Below are 12,457 nucleotides of genomic sequence, written 5' to 3' on the forward strand. Positions count from 1 at the left end.
TAAAAACTAGACAGATTTAAATGATAAATTATAGTATCATAATAAACCTGTTCATTTAAAAAAATATTTTTAATTTTATATATATATATATATATATATATATATATATATATATATATATATATATATATATATATATATATATATATATATATATATATGAGTGTGAGGTGTTACAACCTGGAGGCAGAAGTCTTTACTGAATTATACTGAAGATTATACAAAGATTATACAAAACAAGCTCAATGGTGCCACCTTATGATGGTTGTCATGCAGAACATACAGCTCTGTGTAAAGAAAGATTTTTGTCAGTGTTTGATATAAAAGGTTTATGCTGTGGTTAGGTCTGCTTCATGTGCATGTGAACAGACAGAGAGCTGCTGTTTCACAAAATTGGCCTAATTTCACGAAATGTATTTGGGCTACACTATCAAACTCTGGCTTTTAGAAGTCTTCACTAAGCTCAGGAGCATTCATATCTTGTAGATGTTACTACTCTTTAGGGGAGGTAACCTGTGGCCAATTCAGTTGAATAGGAACGATTTGAAAAGGCACAAACCTCTCAGTAAAAAGGTCTAAAGGCTGTCTGATCGGTCGAACCTCAATTCATGTTTAAAGGAAACAGGCACAGCTCATCACCTGCACAGGATCATCTCAGAAGCACAGTAAAACGTGCTGGGAGCAGCCTCATGCTATGAAGGTGCTTTACAGCGGCAGGGACTGAGGGACTCGTCGAGAGGAAACAGAGAAACCTGAAAATGTCCGTCAGCCCCCATCCAATCTGAAAGGAGCTTGAGAGGCGAAGAGGTGAGGCAGATGATTGGCAAATGTACATGTGCAAAGCTTGTTGCACCACATCCCAAAACACTTCAGGCTGTAAAGGTGCTTCAACTAAGTACTGAGTTTACAATATGACACCATGAAGCTGCTAAGTCTAATTTGAATATTCAAATGTTTTTACGTATAAGACAGGGAAGCGTCGCTATTTATAATGGTTCGTGTTTTCAACCACTTAACGTGCACTGACATAAACAATCCAGAGCGCATTTCTCTCTGCAACACGAGATGCGTCTACCTTTTTTTTTTTTTTTTTTTTTTTTGTATATGTGTGTGTCTCACACACTGCGGCTGCTGACTGCTCTATTGCATCAGACAGTCAGTGCTTTGTAATTGTGACTCCAGAGATCCCCCATCTCAAGCTTTGGACTCTCCAGGATGAGTAATAGAGGCTGGGGCCGTGCCGTCTGCCCTCCCACAACACACCAGCCCCTGCTGCAATCATATGCAATCCTCTCATTGCCAAATAGTGCTGTGCCTGGTTGCCTGGAGACCAAGGTCACCTGGGTGAAGGCACCTTAGGAGAGGAAGACACCATGGCAGCGCCACATGCAACTACCATCAGGCATCCAGCTACCAACCCTTCATTAAACCGGCACTGTCTCGACAAGCAAAGAGTAAAGTACAAGCAGTCAGCTGTTGCTAATACAGTGTTAAACGCTTTCATAATAGCACACGTCCACATTTACGTTATCAATAATGTCTGAAATGCCATCTGATTAACTCAAGGACAAAGCATGATTAAATTAGGCCCACAGTCTGTTGTCACAGCACGAAAGATTGCGTAAACGATTGCTCGTCTTTGCACCATGCAAGCTTGTGTTGCAGCTGATGTGTCGAGGGGAGATGCTAATTGATTTCTCCTCAAGGGAGAGAGTTTCATCACGCTTTGTTTTTAACCCTCTCTTACAGGGGCTGCACATGACGGTCTCGCAGGAGATCTGTAGAGAGCCTGAAACGCAACCAACTAGTAAGACGAACCAAACAGCGTGCAGGGAAACAACTCCACATTCAACAAATGCAGGATGCGATAGCAGAACATTTGAAGAGCACATAAAACAGGAAAAAAGCAAAAAAAAAAACCCTGTCATTTAATTTATTCTCAAGTACAAACCACAATTGATCAGTGAAGTAAAATGTACCAAACATTTTATAACAGCATCTGTTTTTGTAGGATTGTAGATTGCAGGACGTCGTTTCCAACATATTCACTACTGTTTAAAAGTTTGGGGTCTGTAAGATCTTTTAAAAGAAGATTTTAGGCTCGATAAGGCTGCATTTATTTGGTCTAAATTCAGTTAAACAGTAATAATGTGAAACATTATATACTCAAACATTTCTTAATATTACCTTGAAAATTGTTGGGCTTGTTAAAAACTTTGAATAAACTGATGCATTTGAATGTGTCCTTGCTGAAAAAATGATTCAAAATCATAATAGTATGAAAAATCTTACTGATCGCAAACATTTTAACAGAGTATTTGAACAAATATATATCTATATATAGAAAAATGTAAACATTGAGGTCCACTGTAACTTTTTTTTTTTTTGCAATTTCGTCAACATTATGAATAATACAAAAGCAGCCTATTTTCACACCATTTAAAGCCATTGGAATAAACAAGGTACAATTTACCCAAAAATAAACATTTCATCTTTTTTTTTTCCAAAACTGAGTGACGTTTTTTTTCCCTTTTGTAAATTCAAGAGGAGAAATGTTAGAATTATTACTAAACTGTTTTAAAATGACAAATGTTTAAAATGAACTTTTAAAAACTATTTTTACCTAACTATTTTGTCCATACATTGAAAGCCAGTGAGTTCAAAACAACGCTGACCCTCTGACTTTCATAGTATTTACATTGCCATTTTTCAATAAGTCTTCTTTTGTATTTTCACATGAAAAAAAAAATAAAGTTTTGGAACTTGCAATAGCATAAGGGGAAACGTTGGTAGAATTTAGGTGAACTATAACTTTAAATTAAATAACACTAGTCCAGAACTCCAACATAATTTGAGTAAATAAAATAAATGTGTGTGATCAGTCACACTGAGAAGATTGTAAGACGTAACAAAAAATAATAAAAAATTAGCAACCGCATTCTGTAGCAGTCAGTGTGTGTTGGGACACAGCAGTGAGGTATAAATGTCAATTTAAATCAATAAAATCAAGTCTAGAGGCTGGCCTGTGAGCTATAAGATCAATAATTACAATCAGAAAACAATTTTTGCAGATCTAGGGCCGGTTACTTCTGTACTCTGTCCTTATTAGCCCACAGCTTTTCCCTGTGTGACAAACTGAAACAGTAGCCAATGGCCTTCTCAGTTTCACTGATCCTCTTTCGGAAACGGTCTCTGTCCCGCGCAAACTCCTCCCACGGTCCCTTACGAGATGCTTGAAAAGCAAAGGACCAAGCTTGCATCTTGTGGACTTGCAGGATAGGAGAAAACTTCACCTGGAAAACATTAGCAAAGTGCTGTTAGCGAGCAACGATTGACAGTTGATGTGATAAAGTTGTGGTCAGATTTGCTCATTTTTGGCCAAATTTTGCAGGCAAAATGGTCAATACTGTCAATAGTGGTGTGATGTTATGAAGCACAGCTATCACTTTCAAACCAAGTTTAAATGAGCAACCTGTTGTGAAATCTGTGTGAAGAAATCAAAATTCAACAACAGACCACACCTTATAGAATTGTTCATCCAAAAAATGAACATTTTGTCATCATTTACTCAGCCTCACACCGTTCCGACCTCTATGAGTTTCTTTCATATACATAAAAGATTATATTTTCAAAAGTGCTGGTCATCAGTAGTAATTGTACCCCAACTATGGAAGTCAGTGGAGACCAACAACTGATTGGTTCTTCAAAATACATTTTTTTGTTGTTCAACATAAGAAACAAAACGACACGAGGGTAATTAAATATTGACAAAATGTTCATTTTTTGGTGAACCAATCCTTTGAGACTTCTACCTTATCTACCCCTACCTTCTACCTAATTATCTCTACCCTGAGATAATTACCTTCTTAAAATTGGGACGTTTCCTTCGGTCGCCCTGAAGAGCAGTCAGTCCAGCATGTCTTCTCCATGGCACCACTGATAATGTCTCAACTGGTAATTTGTGGCAGCAATGGCGAGCAACTTTACTTGACGGTAACGACGGCTTTGAGCTTCTCGAAGATTTTAAGAGTCTATTGGTTTTATTTTGTGTGTTATCACTGGACAAATCACGTTTTGAAGGTACTGATGTAGCTGGTGAGCTTTGAAGAGGGGCTCTGAAATTCAACGGGTGATATGGGTCATCATTCTGAGAGAGAGATCTCCATAAGGCCTCCTCTTCTTCATCTTCAGAACCTGGTTTGGAGGAATCGGAGCCTGTAGATGCAGTGGATCGTGATACAGTGGGACTTTCAGCCTTCAAAACCACCTGCGCTTTGCTTTTTTCAGGAACCGCACTGGACAAACATGCCTTGAAGTGCAGAGGGTGATATGGATCCGTCGAGCTGGTCAGAAGGTCCCAGAGTTTGTCGTTCTCTTCACGTTCTCCTTCAAAACATGAGCTGTCCGTGCTTCCCCAGCTGAACTCGCTGTCTGAGAATTGCCCGACTGACTGCACTTGACACGGAGCTTGAACATCCTCAGTAGATGAACCGCATGCATCAGGATCACAGACGGGCTTCTGATGCTTTACAAACTGCTTTGCAGAAAACCCAGACACATGTGCGGTAAACGTGCAGGTGTTCTCTCTGCATTTCCTCTCTGATCCGCCTAATATGGTCCAGTCGTATCCGTGTTTCCACACGGAGTGATCTCCAATGTAGAGATCTTCGGTGTCATTGAGGCACTCTGTTGCGTGGGACACGAGGTCGTCCACCAAGGAGCAACAGAGTTCGTCGCTGACCAGACTGGACAGGACAGCTCTGGAGTGGGAGCTCACGTCAAAGGGGTCCCTGCCAAATTTCGAAAGCGGATTGGAACCCCCCACCACCATGGTTTTGTTGTTTTCAAACAAGGAGGAGAGCAGGAAACTGTCAGAAGGGTCTCCCGAACCACTTGTCATGTGCTGAATGTGTTGCCCTGTCTCGTCTGTAATTCTCAGGTGGACTTCAAACCTGAACATCTGGAAAACTGGGGACCAAACAAAGAGTTACTAAAATGACCTTAGGCCAAAAATGGAGGCCTTTCTCAATGAATTAATAGAAATGTATATTAGGTTGGATGGATGCATGGACAAATGGATAGAAGAATGATGGACAGAAAATTTAATCAATATGTTAAAATACTTAATAAACAAAATTTTACTTGTTTATTTTTTGTTTAATATAAACAAAATACTTATAAAATAAGTAATAATATGTATACATGTGTACATGGGTGTTTGTGTGTATATGTATGTGTGTGTGTATTTTTCTCTATTATTATGAAATAAGTAACAATAAGAGAAGGGAAAAAAACTTTACATTAAATATGGATTGTATTAAACGCATATATAAATGCAATAAATACTCATAATTCTAAATAAATGTTTATAATTATTAGACATATTCAGCGCTGTTCACTATTAATGTTTTCTTTCAACTTTTATCTCACTCTCCTCTTAAGAAAACACGTTTCGTCTCGTATGAATGTAAACGAATAAACACGCAAATCAAAAGAGCACAAATGCAAATGAACTGAACAACAGCACTTTCATTTCACATTCAATCCGTAAGAATAATCTCTACACGGTGATCTTCATCATAATTATAACGTTAGACGAGCGATACTGTAAATAAAATTACGCCGGCGGCATAGACTACGGTAAGCAAAACGTCGATTCAATGCAAATGTAAGACAAGTAAAACCAGAATCACCCGAAATCAAGGTGCAGCAGATGACCTGGACCAGCAGGCGCAGGTGCTCCCACAGCACGGTCAGGATCTGTTTGGTCCAGGGTAGGAGCATCATGCCGCTGTCCCCGAACCGCCGCAGCGCGGTCCGCTCCGACGCGCTCCTTTCCATCCTCAAACAATACCCTGTCACGTATTCTGGTATTCGTCCCTTGGTTTGTTTTCTCTGTCGTAATTTATCGGCTGATTTTTGAAGTTGGCTAACCACATCTTCGCAGATATGTGAGCGTTAACTCCGAGCGAAAGCTGCTGAGGTCCACATGATCACCAAGTCCCGTTTACGGCGCCTCTGAGTGAAAGCGTGACCGCGACGAGCGACTCCGACTTAAGAAAGCGCTTCGCCGTTAACGAACATCTCCAGCCCTGCGACCGTGCGGCCGTTGATTTGACCGCTTGTGTGTCACTCACACTGGCCCCGCCCTCTTTCGCGACAAACCACTCCCACATGATGGCGTCGTCCGGTGACGCATGTTTTGTTGTCCCATGTGAAATAGCATGAAGCAACAGGTTTACATATTGCTACTATTACATCACGCAGTTACAGTAAGCTTGCTATATAATCGTGGAAATATATTTTACACCCATTATTATTCATTTATTTTTACCCATTATATAAAATAATGACAATGAAGGAAAATGTGCTCTCGATACGTCCACTCCATTACTTGATCAAAGTCCCTTTAAGGCATTAAACGTAAGATTATTTCACATAAAGCCTCACTAAACTCGCTAATTATTGCTGAGGCAAATTTCAAACCTTGTTACTCTGCTTTTTGCGTCATGCTTTTTAAAGCATTGCTCTACTACTAGAAAAAACACCAGAAAATTACAAGAGATAGCCTAGGTAATATTAATAACAAGAGATAGAAGGTAATATTAATTGAATCTTAATAACTTAAAGCGCAACCTAAAAATGCTGCCTATAATACAAATATGTTATATTTAAAGTTAACGTTTTCAGGAATTTTGCTGTGTTTTACTGTGGTAAAAATCTTTACAGTCAAATACATGGAGCAAACCTCAAATGCATGCATTCGGCAATGTATTTTTTTTTTATGGAAACAGTTGTAATTCATTATCATCCTCTAAATACAAAATGCACATCTACAGCAGTCCTGTGTGACTGTCATGGAGCAAAAACTAGTATCAAATCATGCATACTTCATCAGCAAGCTCTCCCCCCGGTGACAAAGCAAACGTGTGCTCTGACCTGACTGCTTTTCTCTTTCTCTCGAGATGCTTTCTCACAGCAACAGCCTGTTTAATGAGGTGCTACAGAAACGCTGGCAGGTCTGAGGTCAGGCCTTTTAGACCTTTACTATTTTACTGCAAATGACAAAGGCGCACCTGGGCCACACCGCAAGAGTCCCTAAGGATAAGACCAACAACTCAGCAGAAATCATTAGCATGTGAGGGGCAAAGCTTTGACCGTGCAGTTTACCACAAAATTAAAATTTCAACATTTACCCTCATTTTATACTCGAGACTATTTTCTCCTGTGGAACACACAAAATATATTTTGAAGAACGTTGGGAACTAAACAAATTTGGTTACCATTTACTTAAAAACAACATTTAAAATTTGGAACAACACACACAATTCAACATTAGTTGCTCAACATTTATAAAAGACATGCCTTTAAAATCCCTTTTGTTGTTGTTGTTGTTGTTGTTGTTATCTAAAACTATAACAATTATTTTAAAAGTTAATTGAAATTAAGCTGAAATGTAAAAAAAAAAAAAAAAAAAAAAAAAAAGTTGCTTTGACAACATGCTAAAAATGATTTTAAGTTCAATTACTAAAACTAAATAAAAAATAAATCAAAATAAAAATGGCTTTTTTAAAATTATATTTTCTAAACTATTTCAAAATACTAATCATCACTATAATAGTAAATAGATAATAAATAACGCTAGAAATCACAAGGCATGAAATTAACTTTAAATAAATTCTAACAATGATATTAAACCTAATTGTAATATTATAATATATAATAATAACAACATAACTCACTGTATTACAAAATGCTAATGGTTTTAACCAAATATGAAAATAAGATAATACAAAAGGAATACTGGATACAACTATTCAAAGTCATGTTGATAAATTCTACAACAACAAAATCAAACACACAACAGATGCAAATTATATTATTCAACTCTTGCGTGTTTCTTGTCTGCCCCCTGCTGGCCCAAGTACATTTTTTATGCATTAAAGAAGCATCAAAACAAAGAAATTATACTGAGAGGTGTTCAAAAACATTTAATTTTCCTTAAGAGAGACAGAATTACAGCAAACATCGATTCGGTCAGGTTAAGATAACCAATAAATAACTGGCCATGTTAATATCCATTTATAATGTATTTTTAACAGTCATAAAACAGTGAATAGGATCACTATTTGCAATGTGAGTGATGACAATCTTATACATCTTTTTAAAAATGAACTTATAGATAATTCAACTGAGCTCTGGCAGTAGCTTTTAGCCACAGGTGCTGTTCCCTTTTTAAAGAGGGTTCATTAGACTAATTCATTGGTGGGTTTAAAAAAAAACAAAAACCAGCTTGACCAACTCTGATCACACTACGAGGAGTACAAACTACATTATCTTACAAAACAGGGCCTTTTTTTTTTTTTTTTTTTTTTTTTTTTTTTTTAAATCAAGAGCAAAAATGAAAGGAGAGCGTGTGAAGGCACCCTGTTTTAGTTCCCTGAAGGGACGTGGCCACTTTTTTCAGTTCATTTGGCACATTATCAAAAGCACGGTGAACTCTGCTGTGCTTGTTTTGATAGCTGAAAACCGTACAGACTTTTAATGTTTCGTATTTGCATATGTAGAAAAGGAAAGTGTAAAAATGAGCGGGTTTTAAAAATACAAGTGTCAATCTCTCCATATATATATTCTTATATATATATATAATAATATAAACTCTTCTTTAAGTAAGCCGTTTGGTCCTTTTAAGTTCCAAATGTACAGAACACAAATGTTGAATTCACACATCAAGTTAGGTGGATTGATTCTTTTAAAAAAAAAGACTCAACCTTGATTAGTGTCATAGAGAGATAGAGATCGAGAGAGAGAGGGGGGGATGCTGGGAGAATGTAGAGTGGTCCTGTAAGGGCACTTGATGCAATCACATCACCTTTTCGTGGAAGACTGGTGGGGAGCAATCGTTGGGTCTAAAAGTAGGGCACCGTCGTGAGCTTGTACCACTTGACAGTCTCCCTGCTCAGGTCAAAGTCTTTAAGGCTGAGGGTGATGCCACCCAAATAGCAGTTCTCTCGCAGAGACTCTGCACTGAGCACGCTCAGTTGAAGTTCCCTTTGTTTCAGGGTTTCCTTACTGTAGCCGCTGTACACCAGCTACGAAAAAACAGAAGTAAGTTGCTTATTAGCTTCAGGATAAAGCATGCGTGGTTAAATGTGTAGGTTTTAGTTACCATTTCATTAAAAGTCGGGTTCCTGGTTTTCCTGGCGATCTTGGTTTTGCGTTTGGAGGTTTTGTGGGGGTCTGGGAGAAGGTACGTTTTCACATAAGGGTTTGGGTCTGCACCGTCGTTTGATATCTGTGTTTGGGAGAGAAGAAAAAAAAAAACCCGGATGTGATTTTGGAATGAACAGAAACTGGGATAAATTTGAAGATGGGTGCGTTTGATGCATCTTACCAGGTCTTTAATGTGCATGACCATGATGAAGAGCGTGCTGTTTCGGTAGGACACTGATAGCTTCACCTCTCCCTCCACGCGGCCGGTGGTGGGACTCACTGGAGGCATATCTACCAAACAGACATCAAATATATGAAAACAATCGTGTAATGTGGTGCAATCAACTCAACAACAACAAAAAAAATAATAAAATAGATTACATCCAAAATATGATGCACATACCTGGAGTTTTAGAGAGTCCTTCAACCCCCTCGGTCTTGTCATCTCTCGCAATAGGGTGGAAGAAAGTGTAGATAAGATCACACTAGAACAAACACACACACACACACACACACAAAACAAAAATCTATTACACTGTTCTAAAGGTTATGTTCAGTAAAAAAAAATTCTGAAGGAAATGACTTAAGCAAGGATGCATAAAACTTTTCAAAAGTCACAGTAAAAATGTGTTATGAAAGACTTATTTAAAATTATGGAGTGCCTGTTTAAACTAAGTGCAAATGTTTGATGGCAAAGGCCATTCACACCAACTTGTGATTGGGCTAGTCAGCAGTACAAAACATACTTTAAAGTTGTCAGCTTCTCTGGCGCAGATGATAAAATGTGTTGTATTCATTCTTTTTTTCCCTTTTTTTAAAATCAAAATGTAATTTAAATCTTGATATTTCTTTTACAACTGATAATTAGTGCTGTCAGACGGTTAATTGTGATTATTTATATGTACTGTATATATTTAGAAAATATTTACGTGCGCGCATCTTATATATATATATATCTCTGAAATTCAAAAGACATTCAATTCACCCACCTGGGTGACTTCTGTTGAACTCCTCATCAAATTCTGCACATAGCTGCTCAGTTCCACCTTCCTTTTGGATGCCACATCCTTGATATGTGTACGTCCCAGCACCATTTTACTGGGAAATCTATAAACAGGAAAAAGTCTCTTAGGAACACAGAAGTTTAGAATTTGACCAACCACGTAACAAGCGGTGAACTCGTATACCCCGGCAACTTCCACAGAGGGAAGAGGATGGTCAACTTGTTGTGCAGTTCCTGGAACTCATCAAAAGTGCGGAAGACAAACTGAGGCTCGTTCTGACCTTCCCTATAGATCCGTATGACGTACGTCTGTAAGAGATATGGGGGAAAAAAAACAGGTAAAAATCAGGAAAATATTCTTCCTTGAAAAGAAGATACTAAGCATACAATCTTTCAGAATTATACACACACACACACACACACACACATATATAGATTATTAAATTGGCCTCACATAGTGCTTGTCTGGATTATATCTCTTCTGAAATGAAAATACAGAGGCATCTCGAATCCTGCCGTCCTGCTTCATGGTGTACGTCCGCGGAGCAAAGGAGAGGATTGGCTCGTCGTTGGAGGGAAGCCCAGAGAACCGCAACTGGGCCAGATTGTGGATAAAGAAATTAAACTTTGTGGCCACACTACCTAGACTGGATTCAATCAACCTATAAGAAAAAGGTAGAGGAAGAGAGACGGGTATTAAAAATGTTATTTAGAAAGCAAAATAAACAAACAAGCAAACAAAACATTCACCTTGTGAAGAAAATTGTGGCTTCTGCGTCTGTAGTTTGAGGTTGAAGAGCATCATACACGTATTTAAGATCTTGGACTCCAGTCAGCTCCGGTAAACCTGACTGTGTCATCTGTGTTGAACATACAAATACAAAACTGATAAACAAGTAAATAGTAAAGCAACAAAAGAAGAAAATTACGCAGCTTCCTGTCATACGGGTTGTGCAATTAATGCATCCAACACTGGAAAAACAAAAAACCCTTCTTGTTGACACAAGACCCTACAAATCATACACAAATGACTGTTTTGTTTGCAGCGCGGTGCTGCGTAATAATACCAGAGACAGCAGGTTGAGGAAGAGGTTGGAGTGTTTGCGTATCAGGTTGTAGGCTTGAGAGCAAAGGTCAACGAAAAGCTGGAAGCGGCTAGTGGGTCTCTCGCCTCCATTGATGACGTAAGCCATATCAGAAGTTAAGACAAATGGTGCTCGGTCCCTGCAAAGAGAAACAAATGAGTCATAAAACCAAACAAAAGCACAAACTGGGTAGTCTTGCATGCTGCAACTCATCATTCACCTTTTAAAACTCCCGATCATTTGTGCGTGACCCAGGAACTTTCCAAAGTCGATGTGGAACATGTGGCCGGTGGAGCGTAGCATGATGTTATCGTTGTGACGGTCACAAATGCCCAGGATGTAAGTGGCCACGCAGCATCCGGCGCAGGTGTAGATGAAGTTCTCTGAGGCCTGACAAGAGACGGTTCGGTTAAGTTCAACAACCCAATGAACCACGTGAACTTGTTCTTGACGGAAGCTGCTATTTATAACCCTCCAGATACCTTCTCATATTCGTCCTCGGCAGGGTTATACTTGCGGAGCCACTCAGCGAGAGGTTTGTCCTTGAAGGAGCCAGTCACTCCGTACTCTACCTGAATCTTCCTCAGTGTTTCAGAAGAAGGAACCAACTCTACCATGCCTGTGTAACACAAATGTTATAATAGGCTTAGAAGCGTACATTCAAAAAGTCATTTTTAATAAAGTCATAAGTTTTGACTGCAGACAGAAAAAAAGTCAGAATTTGTGTTTGTGTGCTGTGTATATTTATTATGTATATATATATATGAATACACACACATGCATATATATATATATGAAAAATATGTTATGTTTATATATTAAATATAATACAAATTTTATTAATATAAATATATACATGTAAATACTTTCCATGTGTTTATGTATATATTATAAATATACACAACACACACACACATTTTATAAATGGTCAAAAGTGTCTATTTTGCTTTTATTGTAAGCAAGTGATCATTTTTGAGCACTATAATCAGAATAAAAAAAAAAAAAAAAAAAGTTTATTATAGCATCTATAAAGGTCACCAAAAAAAAAAAAAAAAGAATACTGCTCTTTTGAACTTGTCAAAAACACAAAAAATATTAAGCAACAAAATAGTTTCAACACTGATAATAAGAAATATTTCTTGAGCAACAAATCAGC

The 12,457-nt window shown here is 38.0% G+C and overlaps 2 protein-coding genes across 3 annotated transcripts in view; both read right to left on the reverse strand.

Moving 5' to 3' along the window:
* Positions 1–1,917: 1,917 nt before the first annotated feature.
* Positions 1,918–6,091, reverse strand: ppp1r15b (protein phosphatase 1, regulatory subunit 15B). Its single transcript, XM_043216719.1, has 3 exons — positions 5,694–6,091; positions 3,863–4,968; positions 1,918–3,293 (listed from the first exon to the last, which is right to left on the reverse strand). The coding sequence occupies exons 1-3, from the start codon at positions 5,839–5,841 to the stop codon at positions 3,084–3,086; spliced, it is 1,464 nt and encodes a 487-aa protein (XP_043072654.1). The 5' UTR covers positions 5,842–6,091; the 3' UTR covers positions 1,918–3,083.
* Positions 6,092–7,976: 1,885 nt separating this feature from the next.
* Positions 7,977–12,457, reverse strand: part of pik3c2a (phosphatidylinositol-4-phosphate 3-kinase, catalytic subunit type 2 alpha) — a 29,343-nt gene continuing 24,862 nt past the window's right edge. For both annotated transcript variants that reach the window (XM_043264453.1, XM_043264454.1), the window contains exons 23-33: positions 11,784–11,920; positions 11,522–11,691; positions 11,284–11,440; positions 10,967–11,076; positions 10,671–10,878; positions 10,401–10,525; positions 10,203–10,320; positions 9,617–9,698; positions 9,395–9,504; positions 9,170–9,295; positions 7,977–9,092 (exon numbers count right to left, since the gene is read on the reverse strand). In XM_043264453.1, coding sequence (XP_043120388.1) covers positions 8,910–9,092; positions 9,170–9,295; positions 9,395–9,504; positions 9,617–9,698; positions 10,203–10,320; positions 10,401–10,525; positions 10,671–10,878; positions 10,967–11,076; positions 11,284–11,440; positions 11,522–11,691; positions 11,784–11,920 — 1,526 coding nt within the window. In that variant the 3' untranslated portion in view covers positions 7,977–8,909. The remainder of the gene's footprint in view (positions 9,093–9,169; positions 9,296–9,394; positions 9,505–9,616; positions 9,699–10,202; positions 10,321–10,400; positions 10,526–10,670; positions 10,879–10,966; positions 11,077–11,283; positions 11,441–11,521; positions 11,692–11,783; positions 11,921–12,457) is intronic.

This window comes from Puntigrus tetrazona, chromosome 18 (genome assembly GCF_018831695.1).
Source record: "Puntigrus tetrazona isolate hp1 chromosome 18, ASM1883169v1, whole genome shotgun sequence".
NCBI classification, from domain to species: Eukaryota; Metazoa; Chordata; class Actinopteri; order Cypriniformes; family Cyprinidae; genus Puntigrus; species Puntigrus tetrazona.